Source organism: Enhydra lutris, unplaced genomic scaffold (assembly GCF_002288905.1).
Source record: "Enhydra lutris kenyoni isolate GAN:26980312 unplaced genomic scaffold, ASM228890v2 scaffoldscaffold13, whole genome shotgun sequence".
Classification (NCBI taxonomy): domain Eukaryota; kingdom Metazoa; phylum Chordata; class Mammalia; order Carnivora; family Mustelidae; genus Enhydra; species Enhydra lutris.
In genome coordinates this window covers 4,464,655-4,484,183 of record NW_019154097.1, presented here as the reverse complement: position 1 = coordinate 4,484,183, position 19,529 = coordinate 4,464,655, and the positions used below count along the sequence as shown (strand labels likewise).

The window sequence follows — 19,529 nt, the reverse complement described above, 5'->3', positions numbered from 1 at the left end:
GGCAGCTCCGACAGTTAAGCATCCGCCTTGGGCTCATACCATGATCCCAGAGTCCTGGGATCGAGTCCCACATCGGGCTTTCTGCTCATTGGGGAGTCTGCTGCTCCCTCTTTCCTCTGCCCCCCCCGCCCCGCTCATGTTCTCCCTCTCTCTTGCACTCTCAAATAAGTAAATAAAATCTTAAAAAAAAAAAAAAGAAAAAAAAATACCAACAGCATTTTTCACAGAACTAGAATAATCCCAAAATGCTTATGGAAACACAAAAGACCCCGAATAGCCAAGACAATCTGGAAAAAGCAAAGCAGAGCTGGAGGCATCCTAATTCTAGACTTCAAGTTATATTACAAAGATGTATAATCAAAACAATACAGTACTGGCACAAAAATAGACACATAGATCAATGAATAGAAAATCTAGAAGTAAACCCATAGTTATATGGTCAATTAATCTTTGACAACAAAGGAAAGAATATCCAATCGGAAAAAGACAGTCTCTTCAACAAATGGTGTTGAGAAAATTGGACAGCAACACACAATAGAAAGAAACTGGACCAGTTTTTTAACCATACACAAAAACAAATTAAAAATGGATTTAAAACCTAAATGTTAGACATGAAACCATAAAAATCCTAGAGAGAACACAGGCAGTAATTTTTCTGACATTGGCTGTAGAAATTTTTTTCTAGATGGGTCCCCTGAAGCAAAGGAAATAAAAGCAAAAACAAATTATTTGGACTACATCAAAATAAAAAGGATTTGCACAGCCAAGGAAATAATCAACAAAACTAAAAGGCAACCTACAGAATGGGAGAAGATATTTGGAAATGACATATCTGATAAAGGGTTAGTATCCCAAACACATAAAGAACTTAAAAACCCAACACGCAAAAAAGAATCCAGTTAAAAAAACAGAAGAAATGAACAGATATTTCTCCAAAGAAGACATATGGAATGTTTTCCATGGGGATAGTCAATACACACATGAAAAGATGCTCATCACTTATCACCAGGAAATGCAAATCAAAATTAAAATGAGATATCATCTCACACTGGCCAGAATGGCTAAAATCAACAACTGGTTGTTGGTGAGGATGTGGAGAAAAAGGAACACTCTTGGACTGTTGGTAGGAATAGAAATTGGTGCAGCCACTGTGGAAAACAACATGGAAATTCCTCAAAAAGTTAAAAATAGAACAATCCTATGATCTAGCAATCACACAACTGGGTATTCACCCTTAAGATTTAAATGTAGTGATCCGAAGGGATACCTGCACCCCAGTGTTTATAGCAGCAAAGTCCTAAATAGCCAAACTATGGAAAGTGCCCAGAAAAGAAGAGGCTGACTCGCCACCTAAACTGGGTCCTCAACTTACGCATGTGGGGAGCCCACCTCAGTGCCAGCAGATCGGCCTGCCCTGCCCCTAGGCCCTAACCCTAACCCTAGGTTGGGTTTCTAGGTTTCTGTCCCCAGAGGCCTAGCCCATAAATCTTCCAGATTGGGGACTGATGAACCACACCCCAGGACTGTACCTGCCACCCATAAGGAAAACATTTCGTTTGGAGATGCAAAGAACCATCAGAGTGTGAGAAACCTGCATGCCCCCGTGAGGCCACCTCCAACTTCAGCGGGCCCCTGGACACAAACAGGGAGCCTGACGTACTTCCAGACCACCGCCCTTAACTCAGCCATGCAAGGAGCCTGCCTCAGCACTGGGAGATAGGGACTGCCATGTCCCTAGGCCCTAACTCTGACCCTAGTTTGGGTTTTCAGGGTTCCGTCCCAAAAGGCCTCATCCCCAAGCCCTCCATTGGGGACCCCTAAGCCATACCCCAGGACACCACTGGCCCCCCAGGAGGAAACCCTGCCATTTGGAGCTCTGCAGAACCCTCAGAATGGGAGAAAGGTGCATGCCCCCCTGAGGCCACCCCTATCTTTGGCACTACATCCCCACCCTCCGCCCTCTCCACAAACCCGGAGGCTGACGTGCTGCCAGACCCCTGCCCTCAACTCAGCCTCCCGGGGATCCCGCCTCAGTGCTGGCAAATCGGGCCTGCCATGCCCCTAGGCCCTAACCCTAACCCTAGGTTGGGCTGTCAGGCTTCCAGCTCCCAGGGCCTGGCCCCCAAGCCCTCCGGATCAGGGATCCCTGAGGCACACCCCAGGACTCTGCCTGCCCTCTAGGAAGAAACAGTGCTGTTTGGAGCCACGCAGAACCCTCCCCGTGGGAGAAAACTGCATGTGCCCCTGAGGCCACCCCCACCTTCGGTGCCCACCTCCCCCCTCCCCCAGTGGCCACAAACCCGGAGGGCTCATGGGCTGCCGGACTCCCACCCTCAACTCTGCCCCCAGGGAGCTCGCCTCAGTGGGCGCCCACTGGGGAGCCTCATGGGCCCAGCCCACAGTCCCTGATGGTCGCCATGCACACCTAGAGAGAAAGCACTCCAGAAACCAGGTGCATGAGCGGCCTGGATCGCCACCCAATGCTGGCCAATTTTCAATGAGCTTTCTGCCCAAATCGATGTCAATTTGGGCAGAAAGATCATTGAGAATTGGCCGGAATTCCCCAGCCAACTCGCTTCTGGCGGCATGGGCCTTCAGGGGAGCTTCCTGGAAAGGGCCCATGGTCCCAAGTGGTCACCGCCCAAACCCTGTGAGAAAGCACGCTAAACGCCAGGTGCACGTGTGGCCCGAATTGCCTCAGAACACCTGCCAACCCCACTCTGTACTCGGCCCCTGGGGAGCCCTGCCGTAGCACAGCGCCGGCTGATGGGGCCTGCCATGCCCCAAGGCCCTAACCCGATCTCTAGGTCAGTTTTTAGGCTTCTGTCCCCCGTGGCCTGTCCCCCAAGCCCTCCAGATTGGGGACCCCGGAGCCACACCCCAGGAGTCTGCCTGCCACCCAGATGGAAACTGTGCCATTTGGTCCTGCTCCAAACCCTCTGACTGGGAGAAACCTGAATGACTCCCTGAGGCCATCCCCAAATCTGGCAACCCCCTGGCCACCAACCTGGAGCCTGACCCACTGCGTGACCCCTCTCCTCAACTCAGACCCCCAGGGGTCCCACCTCAGCTCCAGCAGATCAGACCTGCCATGCCTCTAGGCCCTAACACTAACTCTAGGTTGGGTTTACAGGCTTCTGTCCCAAGAGGCCCTCCAGATTGGGGACCCCTGAGCCACACGCCAAAACTCCACCTGTCCCCCAGGAGGAAACCATGCCATTTGGAGCTTCGCAAAACCTTCAGAGTGGGAGAAACCCGCATGCCTCCCTGAGGCCACCCTCACCTTCAGCGCCCCACCCCCTAGGGCCACAAACCCACAGCCTGATGCTCAGCCTGACCCCCTCCCTCAACTCTGGCCCCAGGCAGTTTGCCTCAGCAGGGGCCAGCAGGAGAGAGGCGTGGGTCCAGCCTGTGGTGCCTGACAGTTGCAACACCTACCTAGCAAGAAAGCACTCGACACCTGGCGGGTGAGCTGCCTGAATCACCGCCCAACGCCCGCCAATTCTCAGGAGCTTTCTGCCCAAATCGATGTCGATTTGGGCAGAAAGCTCCTGCGAATTGGCCGGAAACCCCCGCCAAACTTGCTTGCAGCAGGGTGGGCCTTCAGGGGAGCCGTCTGGACCTGGCCCATGGTCCCGAGTGGTCGAGTGGTCGCAGCCCAAACCCTTCGAGAAAGCGTGCTACACGCCAGGTGCACGTGCGGTCCGAATCACCTTGAACGCCTGCCAACCCCGCCCTCTACTCAGACCCCTGGGAGCCCACTGCAGCGCCAGCAGATCGGGCCTGCCATGCCCCTAGGCCCGAACCCTATCCCTAGGTTGGGTTGTCAGGCTTCCATTCCCTGGGGCCTGGCCCCCAAGCCCTCCATGTTGGGGACCCCAAGCCACACCCCAGGACTTCTGCCCCCCGCCCCTGGAGGATACCGCGCCATTTGGAGCCGCGCAAAACCCTCAGAGCGGGAGAAACCCACATGCCCTCCTGAGGCCACCCCCACCTTTGGTGTCCCCAACAGGGCCACAAACCGGGAGCCTGACCCTCAGCCTGACCCCCTCCCTCAACTCTGCCCCCAGGATGCTCGTCTCAGTGAGGCCCCGTAGGGAGCCTCGTGTGCCCGGCCCGCGGTCCCCGATGGTCACAACACGCACCTAGCTAGAAAGTGCTGCAGACACCAGGCACGTGAGCGGCACGGATCGCTGCCTAATGCTGGCCCATTCTCACAAGTTTTCTGCCCAAATCGATGTCAATTTGGGCAGAAAGCTCCTGAGAATTGGCCAGAATCCCCCCGCGAATTCGCTTCCAGCTGCGCGTGCCTTCAGGGGAGCCGCCTGGACCGGCCCCTGGTCCTGAGTGGTCGCGCCTGAACCCTGAGAGAAAGCTCGCTAAATGCCAGGTGACCGCATGGCCGGAATATCCTTGAACACCTGCCAACCCTGCCCTCTACTCAGCTCCCTGGAAGCCCACTTCTGTGCTGGCAGATCAGGCCTGCTATGCCCTTGAGGTCCTAACAATAAACTCAGGTTGTGTCTTTGGGCTTCTGTCCCCAGAGCCCTGGCCCCCAAATCCTCCATATTGGGGACCCCTGAGCCACTCTCCAGGATGTGGCATACATATATACACAATGGAGTATTATTCAGCCATACAAAAGAATAAAATCTTTCCATTTCCAATGACATAGGTGGAGCTAGAGAGTGTAATTCTAAGTGAAAGAAGTCGGAGAAAGACAAATATATTTCCTTCAGATGTGGAATTTAAGAAACAAAACATACACGGGGCAAAGAAGAGCAAGACAAAACAACAAACAACTCTCAACTATAGAGAAGAAAGTGATGGTTACCAGCGGAAAGGGATGTGGGGAGACTGGTGAAATAGGTGATCAGCAGCAGGTGATTAAAATAAAAATCTTAAAAAGGAAAAAAGATAAGGAGTCATTTAATTTACCTTTGGTTTTTTGGGCAGGGATTTGGAGTACATGGATCCTTTGATATGCATGATCCAAACTCAAACTGATGGTCTTGGAGGCCCACACAGCGAGCAATGCAGGCACTGGGGTAAGTGCGGCCGTTCTGCCCACACACAGGGACGAACTGATCTGCACAGTTACAGGGCAGACCTGTGGAAGAGGACACAGATTTAATGCTGGCTACTTATACGTTCTCCTGCCTGTCATATTTCCTAATTCACATGGAACTCTCACATTAAAACAGCATTGTGAATTAAGTTCAGGAAAAGGCATCCCTCCAGTCTCTGAGAGTGCTTTTAAAGAGGCAAGGCTCTGAAAAGCCATTTGTCTGCATAATGGCTTTCCTTTGTTCCATTTATTGCCAGCTAATTGGGGGCTTCCAGACCTTGACCCCAGAGGTAGAGACCCATGTAAACAAAGCTATAGGTAGGAAAAGTAAAGAAAGCTCCTCCCAATCTCGTGAATAATCTAGAATTTAGATGTCTGAAGTCTGGCTTGGGAGATCTCTGGAATGTTAAAGGGTAATACCAAAACAACAAGAAAGTAACTTGGGAAATTACTGTAATTTTGAGACTTAGAAGTGTTTATGAGCATCAATCAAGAACACTGCTTTCTTGACATTGCTATGCTTTATTCTGCTGGGTTATGCTCCAGTAAGCAAACAGGCCAGTGAGATGCGAGGCTCTTTTCTTGAGAAGCAGCTAAAGCTGTTGACAGCAACAGCAGGGTCTCTTGCTATCTACTGGGATCTGTTTTGCTCCAGATCTGAAATACGCTTGGTTCTGGGTAAAGACGAGCCAGGTAGCCCCCTAAATTTACCCCATTTCATGCAGCTGCAGCAGCAAGTTGATTCTTCTTTCCCGGGAGTTGTTATGGCACATAGAGAGGGATGGGATGAGAACTGATTAGGGATTTACTGGTCTACCTCCAGCCCATTAAAATAAAAAGGATATCAGAAATAAGAAGTACACAGCAGGCTGCTAGGGAAGGAAAGACAGGATTAACCCCACCCCACCCTCTACCTATCCTGAGTACCAATCTTGATGTTTTATTGTCATTCTTGTTGTTGTTATCCTTATTATTATCCTTTATTTGCTTGTTTTGATGAGAGCAATTCATTCTGCTTAGAGAAACCATAAAACCACTGGGGATGAAGAATTAAAGATTTTTATGGAAAACTACTTATTTATTTATTTAATTTACTTATTAACTTACTTATATCCAAATATATTTGGAAGATGAACTTTACAACTAGCAGGACTCTTTTTCCCTGTGGTGTGTAGCCCCTCATGTCCTGGGATAAATTAAGGTAATGACCGTTTAGCTAACAGACTCTAAAGAGATTTTATTGGCCACAAAGTGTACCTCATTTTTTGGGACTCAGATATTGTCTAAGTCCAAACACAACCCAGAGATGTTCATAAAAATGCCTAAGTCTCAAAATTACAATAATTTCCCAAGTTCTTGTTCTTCCCCTTCTCTAAGGAGATGAAGAGTGGAACACGACGAGTTTACAACCTTTGTCTTTATTTTGGTTTTGGTATTACCCTTTGACAGTCCAGAAATCCCCCAAGCCAGACTTTAAATCTCTAATTTCTAGATTTTATACACTAGATTGGAAGGAGCATTCTTTACTTTTCCTATCTATAGCTTTATTATAGGGGTCTCCATTGAATGAACTAGTAAGCTAAGGCAGGACAGGGAAAAGGTGATGAGAAAAACATTACAACACAGACTAACTTAGAAAATAGATTTTCTAATATAATGGTAGGGGTGGATTTTACTAGGTAGCAAAGTTTCATTTTACCAAAACCGTCCCAGTCACTGGCCCTGTTCTTTTTAACCCATGGAATTTCAGAGTATTAGTGCTAGAAGGGTCCCAGGAAATCATTTGTTTAATGCCTTCAATTCACAGAGGAAGAAACAGATCCAGAGAGGGAAAGTACCTTGTTCTCAGATTATGTATTTATTTTACCGTGTACATCTGCAGTTATGGCAAGAGCGGTGAAGCTACCTTGAAGGGAAAAGGGATGATGGCCACTAAGGGCTGCTTCTGGGTGGCCGTGGTTACCTGTGAAGGTGCGCCGGTCATCTTCTGAACTGTGCTCACTGAGGCACAGGCGGGTAGAACACACCAAATTGCCAGCAAAACAAGAACAGATATTGCAGTCAATGTTAAAGGAGGTCCCATGACCTAAGGAAAGGAGAAATAAAATGTTGCTCCATTTCATGCATTTATAAATAAATCATATATTAACAATTTAGTAGTTTAAAAAGTTTTAAAATAGAAATTCTTGAAAGATGACTTCTGAATATACAAACTGAGAAGCTAAATCTGTAATATTTATATTTTCATGCTTATCTCCCACCATTTCTCTCCAAACCCCCGAAGTGCTAGTCTTACCAGATTGCTCCCTGTTCTCTGAGAATGTTTCTGGCTGCCCCTCTTGCCTGACAAGCTCCTCTCTTCCTTCTGGAACTTCAGTCATCTCTCCACAATCAGCCCTGCCATCTTTGAATTGAAGACTTTCCTGATGCCCTGGTGGGAATGACTAGGTCCTTGAAGAGCACTGGGTCTGCTCCTTTTGTGGCTCTAATGCTCCCCCATCTGATCATGTACAACATGACCTGAATCCCTCATCCCAGTTTCAGCCCCATAAGGTGCTACTATGTTCTTCTGTAAAGAGCAGGCATTTAATCATTGGAAGTCTATGGAAGGAATGAATTTCTTTATCCTCAGAGGTTGTATATTGACAGAATGGTTGTTAGGGCTATAAGCAAAACATGGTTAAGGAAGCAATAAGAAAGCAAGACCCTCAGACTTTTAGAGAGGGCATCAAAGGGTGGCACTTGTTCATGTGCTGTCTCCCAATGCCTAGTCAATAGTTAGCTTTCTACAACATCAAACTCTGACTTTTACTTTTCGTAAAGAAACGTAGTTGAGGAAGGAATGGGAAGGAGCACACCTGTGTCTTTGCCTGTGGAGGTCAAGGGCTTTGGAGTCAGACAGGCCCAGGACTGAGTTCTTCTTTAGTTACTTACTAGCTGGGTGACCTGCCTGAGCATCATCTTCCTCACAACAACACAGAAATCAAAGAACAACTGGAAGGGTCATATGAGATAACACAGGCCAAGACTTAGCATAGTGCTTGGCACACAATTAAAAGTAGAGTAGTATTTTTTTTTTAAAGATTTTATTTATTTATTTGACAGGCAGAGATCACAAGTAGGCAGAGAGGCGGGCAGAGAGAGAGGAAGGGAAGCAGGCTCCCTGCTGAGCAGAGAGCCCAATGCGGGGCTCGATCCCAGGACCCTGGGATCGTGACCTGAGCCGAAGGCAGAGGCTTTAACCCACTGAGCCACCCAGGCCCCCCAAAAGTTTAGTAGTATTAATTATTATTAGCTATTAGTCCCTTTTTGAGGAGGCTCCTAAGAGGGTTCCTTAGAAGTCCTGGTGTTCTGTAGAGTACAGTTTGGAAAATACTGGTCTGGAGGATCTGATTTGTAGACCTTACTCTTTGGTGGGAATCTATCCAATGTTCTTCCTACAAAGTTAAGATAACTAATCTCAGGGGTGCCTGGGTGGCTCAGTGGGTTAAAGCCTCTGCCTTCGGCCCAGGTCATAATCCCAGGATCCTGGGATTGAGCCCCACATCGGGCTCTCTGCTCAGCGGGGAGCCTGCTTTCTCCTCTCTCTCTCTGCCTGCCTCTCTGCCTACTTGTGATCTCTGTCAAATAAATAAATAAAATCTTAAAAAAAAAAAAGATAACTGATCTCATATTAAAAACAAAAAGCAAATAAGTACAGCTCAAGACTCACTTTTTCTTTTTCCTCCAACAATACATGACTTCTGAAGATCTATGCAGTGCATCTCTATACAATTTTCCAAGAGTCCACTTTGTCCACATGAGCAAATTTTGTAACAACCAACTTCCCCAGCAGATGATGGCACCTGGATTAGTGTCCCTTGACGAACGATGAAATCAGAGGCTTCTCCTAATTTGCAACCTGTACAAACAAAAATAAGCTGAGAGAGATGGTATTGTGCCATGACATTGTTATGACATTAGATATATTTTACATTGGTCTCATAGGTATTGTGTGGCTACTAAAGATTATGTAATAGAACTTTCACTAAGTCAAAGAATTGGTCTGGTTCACTGACTGAAACATACCCTCTCAAATGGAAAATTCCATGTTCCGTAAGATGGTGGTGATTATGGACCTATTCCCCAGAGTTAGCTATAGTTCAGAATAAAAATGCTATAAGATATGTATTTTTTTTAATTGCTTTGGGCTTATCAAGGATATTTTAAAAAATCATAGATATTTTAAAAATGGACTATGGAAACTTCTTGGTCAGGAAAACTTTTAGGGATAGAATATAAGGATATCATAAATTCAAGAAAAGCTGAATACTTGATTGGGCTTAAGGAAAATCCATTCATTTCCAATTTTAACAAAATTTATATTGACTGATATATTCTGGTATTATACACATATTATAGATGATCCTTTGAGACATCATGCTTATTTAATTTAATCTTATATCCCTTATTACTTCAAGGTATTTTATTTTTTTTATTTTTATTTATTTATTTTTTTAAGATTTTATTTGACAGAGAGAGAGAGAGAGAGAGAGACATCACAAGTAGGCAGAGAGGCAGGCAGAGAGAGAGGGGGGAGGAAGCAGGCTTCCTGCAGAGCAGAGAGCCCGACGTGGGGCTCGATCCTAGGACCCTGGGATCACGACCTGAGCCGAAAGCAGAGGCTTTAACCCACTGAGCCACCCAGGCGCCCCACTTCAAGATATTTTAAAATGGTGATTTTAACAGGACAAAGAAACAATTTCAATTGGGAAAAAAATAAAAGGAAGCAAAACGTTGCCCACTGTACCCTAAAGGGATGCAGAAAGAAAGACTATCAAAATTCAATGGGATAAGCATTTCTTATTCAAGAGGCTTCCTGAATTAAAAAAAAAATTAGTGGGGTGCCTGGGTGGCTCAGTGGGTTAAGCCTCTGCCTTCAGCTCAGGTCATGATCTCAGAGTCGTGGGACTGAGCCCCGCATCAGGCTCTCTGCTAGGCAGGGAGTCTGCTTCCCTCCCTCTCTCTGCCTGCCTCTGCCTACTTATGATCTCTCTCTCTGTCAAGTAAATAAATAAAATCTTTAAAAAATAAAATATTTTTAGAAATAAAATAAAATTAAAAAAATTAGTTGTAAAATTACACGTATCTTTTAAAAAAAAAAGATATTTATTTATTTATTTAGAGCTTACTCCAAAGAGTATCCCTATACAGAAACACCAGCAGCACAAATCCATACCCACTCCACAATCACACCCATCTACCTCTTACCTTGAACACAAGAGTATGGAAGACAGGGATCTCCAGACGGACACCCCTTCCGGTTAACCTCACAGAGCTCATTAGCAGGGCAAGGATTTGGGTTACAGGGATGAGTGACCTCTTCTACAATGTTACCCAAAGTACTTGGCCCTGAAAAACCAAACACAGATCAGTTTAACCAACCCAAAAAGGTAACAGAGGTCTGTAAATTATCCAAATTAATTATGGCTAGAATAAATGAGAGCTCATGAGCAGAAAGCAAGGCCTGATTCCAAGAAACTATTAAAACACACAGATTCTCTGATAATTTATGAATTTAGCATAAACATATATACATTTATTCACCTGTTTATTTACTGGGTACTTATGATACGCTGGAAAAAGTTCTGAGCACTAGAGATACAGTAGTGAACAAAACTGACAAATCCCTAATGTAGAATTTATATTCTATTTGGGAAAGAGACAATAAACAGACTGGGGATATGTGTGTGTGTGCGTCTCTCTGTGTGTAAAAATAAAAAAGTCACCTAATGATAAGTAATAAGTAGTATAAAGGAATGGAAAGTGACAAGTATACATTGGGTAGAGTGGTCAAATAGGTGCTTATGCCTAAGAGGAATAACTTGGCACATTTTACTATAAACGACAATAATTCACTATGGTACGATGGATCCCGTACCATGATTATATTTGTCACCTTATAAAATAATGACCATGGAAGAGTCTCACTTTATATTAAGCATATATGATATTTAAAGAGAGTACTAAAATTCAAACAAAAATATTTTTTTAACTTTTTTCCTTCTACACATATATTTCACTGCTTTAATAGAGTCTAGGCTTTTGAATACATTAGCTTTGCTCACTTGATTTTAGGCCAGACTCACACTGTAGGGTTAAGAAAGGTATAAGAGTTCTTAGAGTTCATCTCGTTAGCCTTTCTGAGGCAGAAAGAGGTGATCTGTCCAAAGTCACAGAGGTCTATACTCTAGTCTAATGCTCTTTTTTTTTGTTTGTTATATTGATCATAAAAGCTGAGGGACATAGTTTGTTGGCCTTAAGAAAATGTGGCTGATATTACTAGCTGCACATCTAGCATCCACTCTTCTCTTTCTGCTTACTAATAATAGTGTGACAATGGGTCCATAGCTAAAATGATCATCTTTCTCAGTTTCCCTTACAGGTAGGGTGGTTTTCCCTTACACTAAGATATAAGACTTCTAGGAGCCATGTCATGAGAATAAAGTACCTGAAGTAACCTTGATGATGGAAGTGAAACACTAAGGAGAATGCAGAAAGCAAAAAGAGGCTGGACTCTGGACGGTGGAACCACTCTAAGCCCTGGACTATTTATTTCTGGGCTTCCCTTTACGTTTACCTATTGTTCTGTTTATTTGCAGTAGAACTTAGTCATACGCAACACAGAACGAAGCAAGCAGGAGCTGAATTCAAGGTGTGCCTTTTCAGCCAGCCTGGGGCACTAACGCCCTCTGGCGGCATCCTAGACACTTGCACTACCGCTACTACAATACATGGTGTGTTTGAGTTCTTCTCATTATCCTTCTGGTTTCCACCACGCAAGGTCACCTCCTGCTGAGAAACTCAGCTCCAGGATCCCTCAAGGAGATACCGACTAATTCTTCTGGCTCTTTGCCTAGCTCTTGGCAGGAGTATTTTGGCAGAGATAAAAGTTCCATTTTCACATACTAACTCAGACCGTCAATTTCTTACTCCCTATTTGGTAGATCTGTCCAAACCAATGCCTGGCTCAGGCCCACTAATGTTTTAATTACAAAAAGCTGAATATGCCCCAGGGGGAAATTACACTTCCTGGTCAAATCATGGCAAGGGGACAGCAATGATATGGAACTATTATCTATGATGCTTGCCCCAGATTCACTGCTTACAATTCCTGATTGACAATAGTTCATCATTTCCTCAGACTGATAAGACAGTCACTTGGGCTTATATGTTTTAAGATGACAATTCTTTCCAGGGCCAAAAAGGCCAAGCAAATAAGATAAGAGTCTGCAGTTGAGATAGAATCATTAAACCACACATTCGCAACAGATAGATGTTCATCCAAAGCAAACATGAAGGGCAGAGATGGAAGGCAGAAATACTTGAAATCTTAAAAAACGAAGTACTTACTGAGGTATGTTTCTAAAGGTATACAATTCTCTAGGTCATCTGTAGGCGACAGAAGCTCACAAATACTTTCAGCTGTGTGGTCTTCAGGGAATTTGTTCTGGTCCCCACATTTCTTCAGAATCTCTACACAGTCTGATCTTAAGAAGAAAAATACACACAAATTTAGGGTTCAAGGAACCTCCTCATATTGTCTAGTCAGTATCAATCCTGTTTCTGAAGCCTTCCAGAAGGTGAGTTTTCATAACAATATTTTACAATTGTCAGAGTAATGGCAAAAAAACCCAGGAGTCATAGACTACCTCAGGTTGCAGAGTAGTAAGTAATGTATTACACTAGCAAAGCATCCCTTTCTCTTACCTGAGATCCAAGGGCTTGCTCAAATTTTATGCTCATACTGTTACTACCATCAGTGTGGCTTGTCCCGGTCTTCGAAAGGAAATTAAACTAGACCAGTCTGATCTGCTCTTTGCAAAATCATACACCTTTTCTTTCAGCATCTTATACTTACTTGCTTCTTACTCCCTCCCTCCCCCTCTCTTTTTAAATATATTTTTTTCTTAAAGATTTTATTTATTTGACAAAGAGAGACACAGTGAGAGAGGGAACACAAGCAGGGGGAGTGAGAGAGGGAGAAGCAGGCTTCCCACTGAGCAGGGAGCCCAATGTAGGGCTCGATCCCAGGACCCCGGAATCACAACCTGAGCCGAAGGTAGACACTTAACGACTGAGCCACCCAGGCCCCCTTTAAACATCTTTTTGTTATCAATGTTAAGGGGATTGGCCCATAACACCTAGAAAGTACACTACTTTAAAATTTCTCAGTCTTAAAAGGGATTTGACTCCTTTTCTATAAGTTCTTATGCTAAGAGTCAATAAATTTCCCACTGGTTGCCTCTTGTCACCCAACTTATCCCCCATCTTTCCCCTTATTCAAGTCATTACCAAGTCATGCCACAGAATATATCTGGACCCTGTTTAAGGTTGAAATGATCTGCAATCAGTCATCAAGTGCCCAGTGGCATCAAGACACACACCAACAGCTTAGGGGCTGGATAGTAACCTGGTTTTTAGAAAAGCTTTTTGAAAAAATAGATGTTGAAGATCAGCTGGCATAGATACTACATGGGTAATGCTTCTGGTTTCACCCAAGATAGCAGCTTTCATCTTTATTTTATCCTAGATCTCCTAAGCAAACCATTCACAAAATGCTCACTAGAAATAGGCCCTAATGACTATATTCACTAACTCCCTCACTCACTAAACAGTATGGAACACCTACTGTGTGTCAGAATTTTGCTAATCCCTGATGAAGAGAAAAAGAGAAAAGAGGAGAAAAGAAAAAGAAGTCATAAAGTATAAACTCAAGGAGAGCAAAGTCTAACAGACTATAAGTAAACAAATTAAAATATAAAAATGGAATTTTTGAAGGCACTTGACAAATATTTCTGAAACTAAATTCCATAAGAGAAGTTCAGATGAAGGTCTACAGAAGTTTGTAGGAAGGATAAATTACTATTAGCTGGAGAGAGCTGGGAAGATTCCATGGGAATGACTGGCATTTGAGAGAGGCTAAGAAAGACAGGAGTGGGCAAATGGAGATGGAAGAGTGTTTCAAGCAGAGAAGGAAAAAGTGAGAGAGCATTTGACATGTGGGGAGGATGGGCAAAGGGAAGTGGTGGGAGAGAAAACTCTAAAGATAGGCTGCGGTTCAGACCATCATCTGAAACAAGACTGGAGAGTCATTAAGAGGGAAGAAACTTACTTGCAAATAATACTTCCCCGGGATTTACTATGACAAGGTTTAATCTGCAGTGAACAAGCGACTGCTTTCCACATTTCTGGCTGGCACTTCTTAATGTCAAGAACAGGTATGTTGATAAATGGCATCTTTATGCTTCCTTTCTCCCACAGCTTCATGTCATTCATAGCTCCTTGATCTGACTGAGCATTACAACTCCTGAAAAGTTCTGTTGGCCTGAAAAGAAAAACATCCAGAAAGAATCAAGAGGAAATTATTTTCTAGAGAGAAGTAATAGTTAAGATCCTGACATATATACATAATGCAGTAGGAAAATCTGATTTTCTTAAAGAAAGTACATATAACGCATCAAAGGATATCAGCTTTGAATGTATGGGGGCTATTTTGATGTCATCTTTGGTGAAAGACCCTTGAAAGTTTTTTTGCCCATTTTTTAAAAATTGGGTTGACTTTTTTTTTTTTTTTAAGATTTTATTTATTGGGCCCCTGGGTGGCTCAGTTGGTTGAGTGATTACCTTCGGCTCAGGTCATGATCCTGGAGTCCCAGGATCAAGTCCCACATTGGGCTCCCTGCCCGGCAGGGAGTCTGCTTCTCCTGCTGACCTCTCTCCACTCATGCTCTCTCTTATTTCTGTTTCTCTCTCTCAAATAAATAAATAAAATCCTTAAAAAATATTTTATTCATTTATTTGACAGAGAAAGAGAGAGCACAAGCAGGGGGAATGGCAGGCAGAGGGTGAGGGAGAAGCAAGCTCCCTGCTAAGCAAAGAGTCCAATGTGGGGCTCGATCCCAGGACTCTGGGATTGTGACTTGAGCCAAAGGCAGATGCTTAACCAGCTAAGCCACCCAAGCGCCCCAAGGGTTGTTTGATTTTTTATTATGAGGTTATAAGAGTTATTTATATATTTTGGTTACAAGCCCTTTGTCAAATGTGTGTGTGACTATAAGTGTGCACATGTGATACACTGAATATTTTCTCTCAAACTGTGGCCTGCTTTTTCAAATCTTAAATGGTGTCTTTTGGTGAATAAGTGTTTACTGTTGAACCCTAACTCATTATTGTTTTCTTTTATAATTAGCGCATTTTGTCTCCTGTCTACAAAACTTTTATCTATACCAAGTTTATCAAGATATTCTCCTATATTTTCTTCTAGAAGCTTTATATTTTTAGCTTTTGTTTTGTTTTGTTCTATGACCCATCTTAAATTAATTAATTAAGAATTAATTAATTAATTTTATTGACTTATTTATTGAGAGAGAGAACAGGTAGGAGGTGGAGAGGGAGAGAAAATAACAAACAGACTCCGTGATGAGCATGCCACCCAACATGGTTCCATCCCAGTACCCTGGGATCATGACACTTAGCCCACTGAGACACCCTAGGTTCCTCTAATTTGTGTTGCTTTATAACGAGTCTTAAAATCAGGTACTCTGGGGTGCCCGGGTGGCTCAGTGGGTTCAAGCCTCTGCCTTCGGCTCAGGTCATAATCCCAGAGTCCTGGGATCGAGCCCCACATCAGGCACTCTGCTCAGCAGTGAGTCTGCTTCTCCTCTCTCTGCCTGCCTCTCTGCCTACTTGTGACCTCTATCAAATAAATAAGTAAAATCTTTAAAAAAAAAAAAATCAGATACTCTAAGTTCTCCAAAAAATTTTTTTTTAATTATTTTAGCTGGGGCACCTGGGTAGCTCAGTGGGTTAAAGGCTCTGCCTTCAGCTCAGGTCATGGTCTCAGGGTCCTGGGATCGAGCCCTGCATCAGGCTCTCTGCTCAGCAGAGAGCCTGCTTCCCCCACCCTCCCGCCTGCCTACTTGTGATCTGTCAAATAAATAAATAAATAAATAAAATCTTTAAAAAAAATTATTTTAGCTATCCTAGGTCCTTTGTATTTTCATTTGAATTTCAGAATTAGTCTGGCAATTTCAATCTTAAAAAGCCCGTTGGGATTTTGATTGGGATTGTACTGAATCTAGAGATTAGTTTCAGGAGAATTAACATCTTAACAATATTGAGTCCTCTAATCCATTAACAGGGTACCTCTCTCTGTTTATTCACTGTCTTTAATTTTTCTCTGCGAAGTTTTCTGGTTCTCAATATACAGATTTTGCACCTCTTTTGTTAAATTTACCCTAAGTATCTCATGTTTTTTGATGTAATTTTGTAAATTTGTATTTTTAAAATAAATTTCATTTTCCCATTGTTTGCTAACATACAGAATTACAGTTGGCTTTTCTACGTTAACCTTGTAGACTGTCACTTTGTTAAATTTAAGGATTTACAGGGAGTTTGTTTGCAGATTTGGGCGCAACTCCTTTTGTGGTTCCCACCTTTCTGGGGTTTTCTACTCCTACATCTAGCCACCCTGGCAGCCCTAAACTCTGATCTCTAGCTCCTCAGCCCAAGGTGGCTGCTTTTTGCTTGAATTTTTCAGGCCATGTGAGGGAGCTAAGGGTACTCAGGAAGGAAAAACTGGATAAATGTGGCCCTCATGCAGCACGGTTTCTATGTTTCATGAGATACAGCTCGGTCACTCTCTACCACCTCCAAAACAATACTTTTTCATATTTTGTACAGAGTTCATAATTGGTACTTGCAGAAGTATTAGTTTGATACAAACTACTCCACTATCCCCCGAAGCCAGACTATAAGTCCAAGCTTAACTTCAAACATTTCATAGGTTTCAATTTACTCAATCTCTAAACCAGGTCCTTACTGGCTAATACTCTATCACCAGCTGTAAAGATATCTCAGTTTTCTTTTTTTTTAAAGATTATTTATTTATTTGACAGATAGAGATGGCAAGTAGGCAGAGAGGCAGGCAGAGAGAGAGGAGGAAGCAGGCTCCATGCTGAGCAGAGAACCCGATGTGGGGCTCGATCCCAGAACCCTGGGATCATGACTGGAGCCGAAGGCAGAGGCTTTAACCCACTGAGCCACCCAGGCGCCCCGAGATATCTCAGTTTTCTTACTCAAAATAATATTCTGAATACCTTTTTAAAGAAATATTCTGAATACTTTTAAAAGAATAGGATTTATGTCCTTTGGAACTTCTGTCTGGCCCAACTGAATGATACTTTCCCTCTTTGCCCCCTTTATCTCCGGACTGTAGCTCACAAAACCAGCCCCCTCTTGCTTAGAAACTGTGTCTCTGCCTTCTCTGACATGGTGTTCTCTATGCCTCTGGATGCCTTTTTGTTTTCTTCACTGTTTGTTCAGGCATTCAGTTTTGGGCCGTAATTTTTCTGACCATACTTGATACCTCAAGAAAATACAAAGAAGACAATATTTTTGTATGAAATAGGGAACTGAGTGGGACTTCCAGACTGGTTGAAGCAAACTGTTCAAAAGAGGGCATTTGATGGCCAAATTGTTTACAGTGATTTATTCTGCAATGTATTGTTTCCACTGGTTGTGTAATAGAAGGAAGAGGGGAAGAATGGTAGACTGAGGCAGAAAAGGTTCTTTGAATTCTAGATGCTTTAAGTATCACTAGTCTAGAAGGAACTTTGTTATGGTGCTTCCTTTCCCAGAGGTGATTTACTGGATAGATTATAGCATTTAAAGATGAAATCAGAAAAAAAAATACTACTTCCTTTTAACTTAGCATCAGAGTAAAAATCAGAGTAAAGTGGTCTTTTCACTTATTTAAGAAAAAGATAATGATAAAATACTTCCATTCCATGTACAATAGTTTACTCCTACCTGTTGTTAAAATTTGTACAGTAAGTAAGATTTCTACAGCCCAACTGGCAAGGTTCCCGAACATCTGCTAAACAGGTCAACATGGACACTTCCACTGGATTATATTCACAAAAACGATCAAATTCTTGCCAACTCTGTGTATTGCCCCAGCTCATGCTATAAAGTTTAGTGCACAGTTCTCTGAAACAAAGGCACAAATGTAGAAACACAGATGAGCCAAATGAATAAATAATTTGATTTGCATAAAACTCAAAATCTATGAACTATACTGCAGAATATAAATAAAAAAAACTTACTAAAACCAAAAGACTCAAATTTACCTCTTAGAATTTAGAGCCATAAACAGTGAACTTTTCCATGAAAATCTTCGCCTTGTTTTGTCATCTATTTCTTTCCATTTTCCCATCATTGCTACAAAGCTCAGTGCTAAAGGTAATGTTTAATTACAGTATTTGTACATCCTTATTCTTGGCACAGTTATTTCTCCTATATTTCTGATCTCTGTCTTACCTTTACATAAAGTAAGGTAAGGCATATGGTTTTGCCTCCACAAAGATAGATTCCCTTATATTTATATTTCAATCACAGGAGATAAAACTGTGACATGGTCCTCAGATTTAAGAAGGCTTACAGGGACACCTGAGTGGCTCAGTTGGTTAAGCAGCTGCCTTTGGCTCAGGTCATGATCCCAGCGTCCTGGGATCGAGTCCCACATCGGGCTCCTTGCTCAGCAGGAAGCCTGCTTCTCCCTCTGCCTCTGCCTGCCACTTTGTCTGCCTGTGCTCACTCTCTCTGACAAAAAAAATAAAAATAATAAAAAAAAAATGTTTAAGAAGGCATACAGACTTAGGGTTCATTAGTTTCTCCCTGAAAAGTTATCCCAAAGCCACTTACATTCTTAAAGATAGGCCAAGGTAGTCTACATGTAAAAGCTTATGAATTCCAAGGCTTCTATATACTATTGTAGTTCATATATGACAATCTTATTTGCAGTACTCAATGATTACAAAGCAACTTGCATATGACTAAAATAGTATCAGTACCATTTCCAAACTAATTTCATATTAATTTTTAAAATTTATAAAAGTAATAAAAAGGTTAAAAAATACATGTAATATAAAATATAATACTCCCAAAATATGCAAAGTCACACATAAAAATTCTCCATTCCTGCCGCATTTTATTTGACTTTCATAACTAACCCTATTAGGAGGATGTTTTTACTTTTATAATTTTGCTCATTCACTCTGCTGATGTTTACTGAGTGTCTATTTTGTGTTAGACCCTGTTCAAGGCACTGGATATATCACAGTAAATAGGGGAGATAAAGTCCCTGCTCTCCATGGAGCTTATCCATCTTTGAGATGAGGAAGGTGCAACTGAGTTAAATTTTGTACCTTGAGCTGGAAACCAGTCCTTTCTCTAGTCCTTAACTTTCTCTATGACCTTCAACAGACTGTTCAATAACATCTCAGAATTAGTTTTCTATATATATGCAGGAATTATACAAACCAACACCAATCATAAGATGGAAATAAACCAAAAAACCCTACATCAAGGTAAGGTAGGGCAAAGTGTTTCTTAGTGAAGTTCTTCTAGACGACACAGC

The 19,529-nt window shown here is 42.9% G+C and overlaps 1 protein-coding gene across 1 annotated transcript in view; it reads right to left on the bottom strand.

Annotated features, from left to right (window-relative positions):
- The window catches only part of LOC111146094 (reversion inducing cysteine rich protein with kazal motifs), a 77,106-nt gene that overhangs the window by 16,581 nt on the left and 40,996 nt on the right, over positions 1-19,529 (bottom strand). Inside the window, exons 10-16 of the mRNA XM_022501477.1 lie at positions 17,921-18,100; positions 14,223-14,435; positions 12,461-12,597; positions 10,319-10,459; positions 8,781-8,969; positions 7,032-7,154; positions 4,939-5,110 (exon numbers count right to left, since the gene is read on the bottom strand). Of these exons, the coding sequence (XP_022357185.1) occupies positions 4,939-5,110; positions 7,032-7,154; positions 8,781-8,969; positions 10,319-10,459; positions 12,461-12,597; positions 14,223-14,435; positions 17,921-18,100 (1,155 nt within the window). The remainder of the gene's footprint in view (positions 1-4,938; positions 5,111-7,031; positions 7,155-8,780; positions 8,970-10,318; positions 10,460-12,460; positions 12,598-14,222; positions 14,436-17,920; positions 18,101-19,529) is intronic.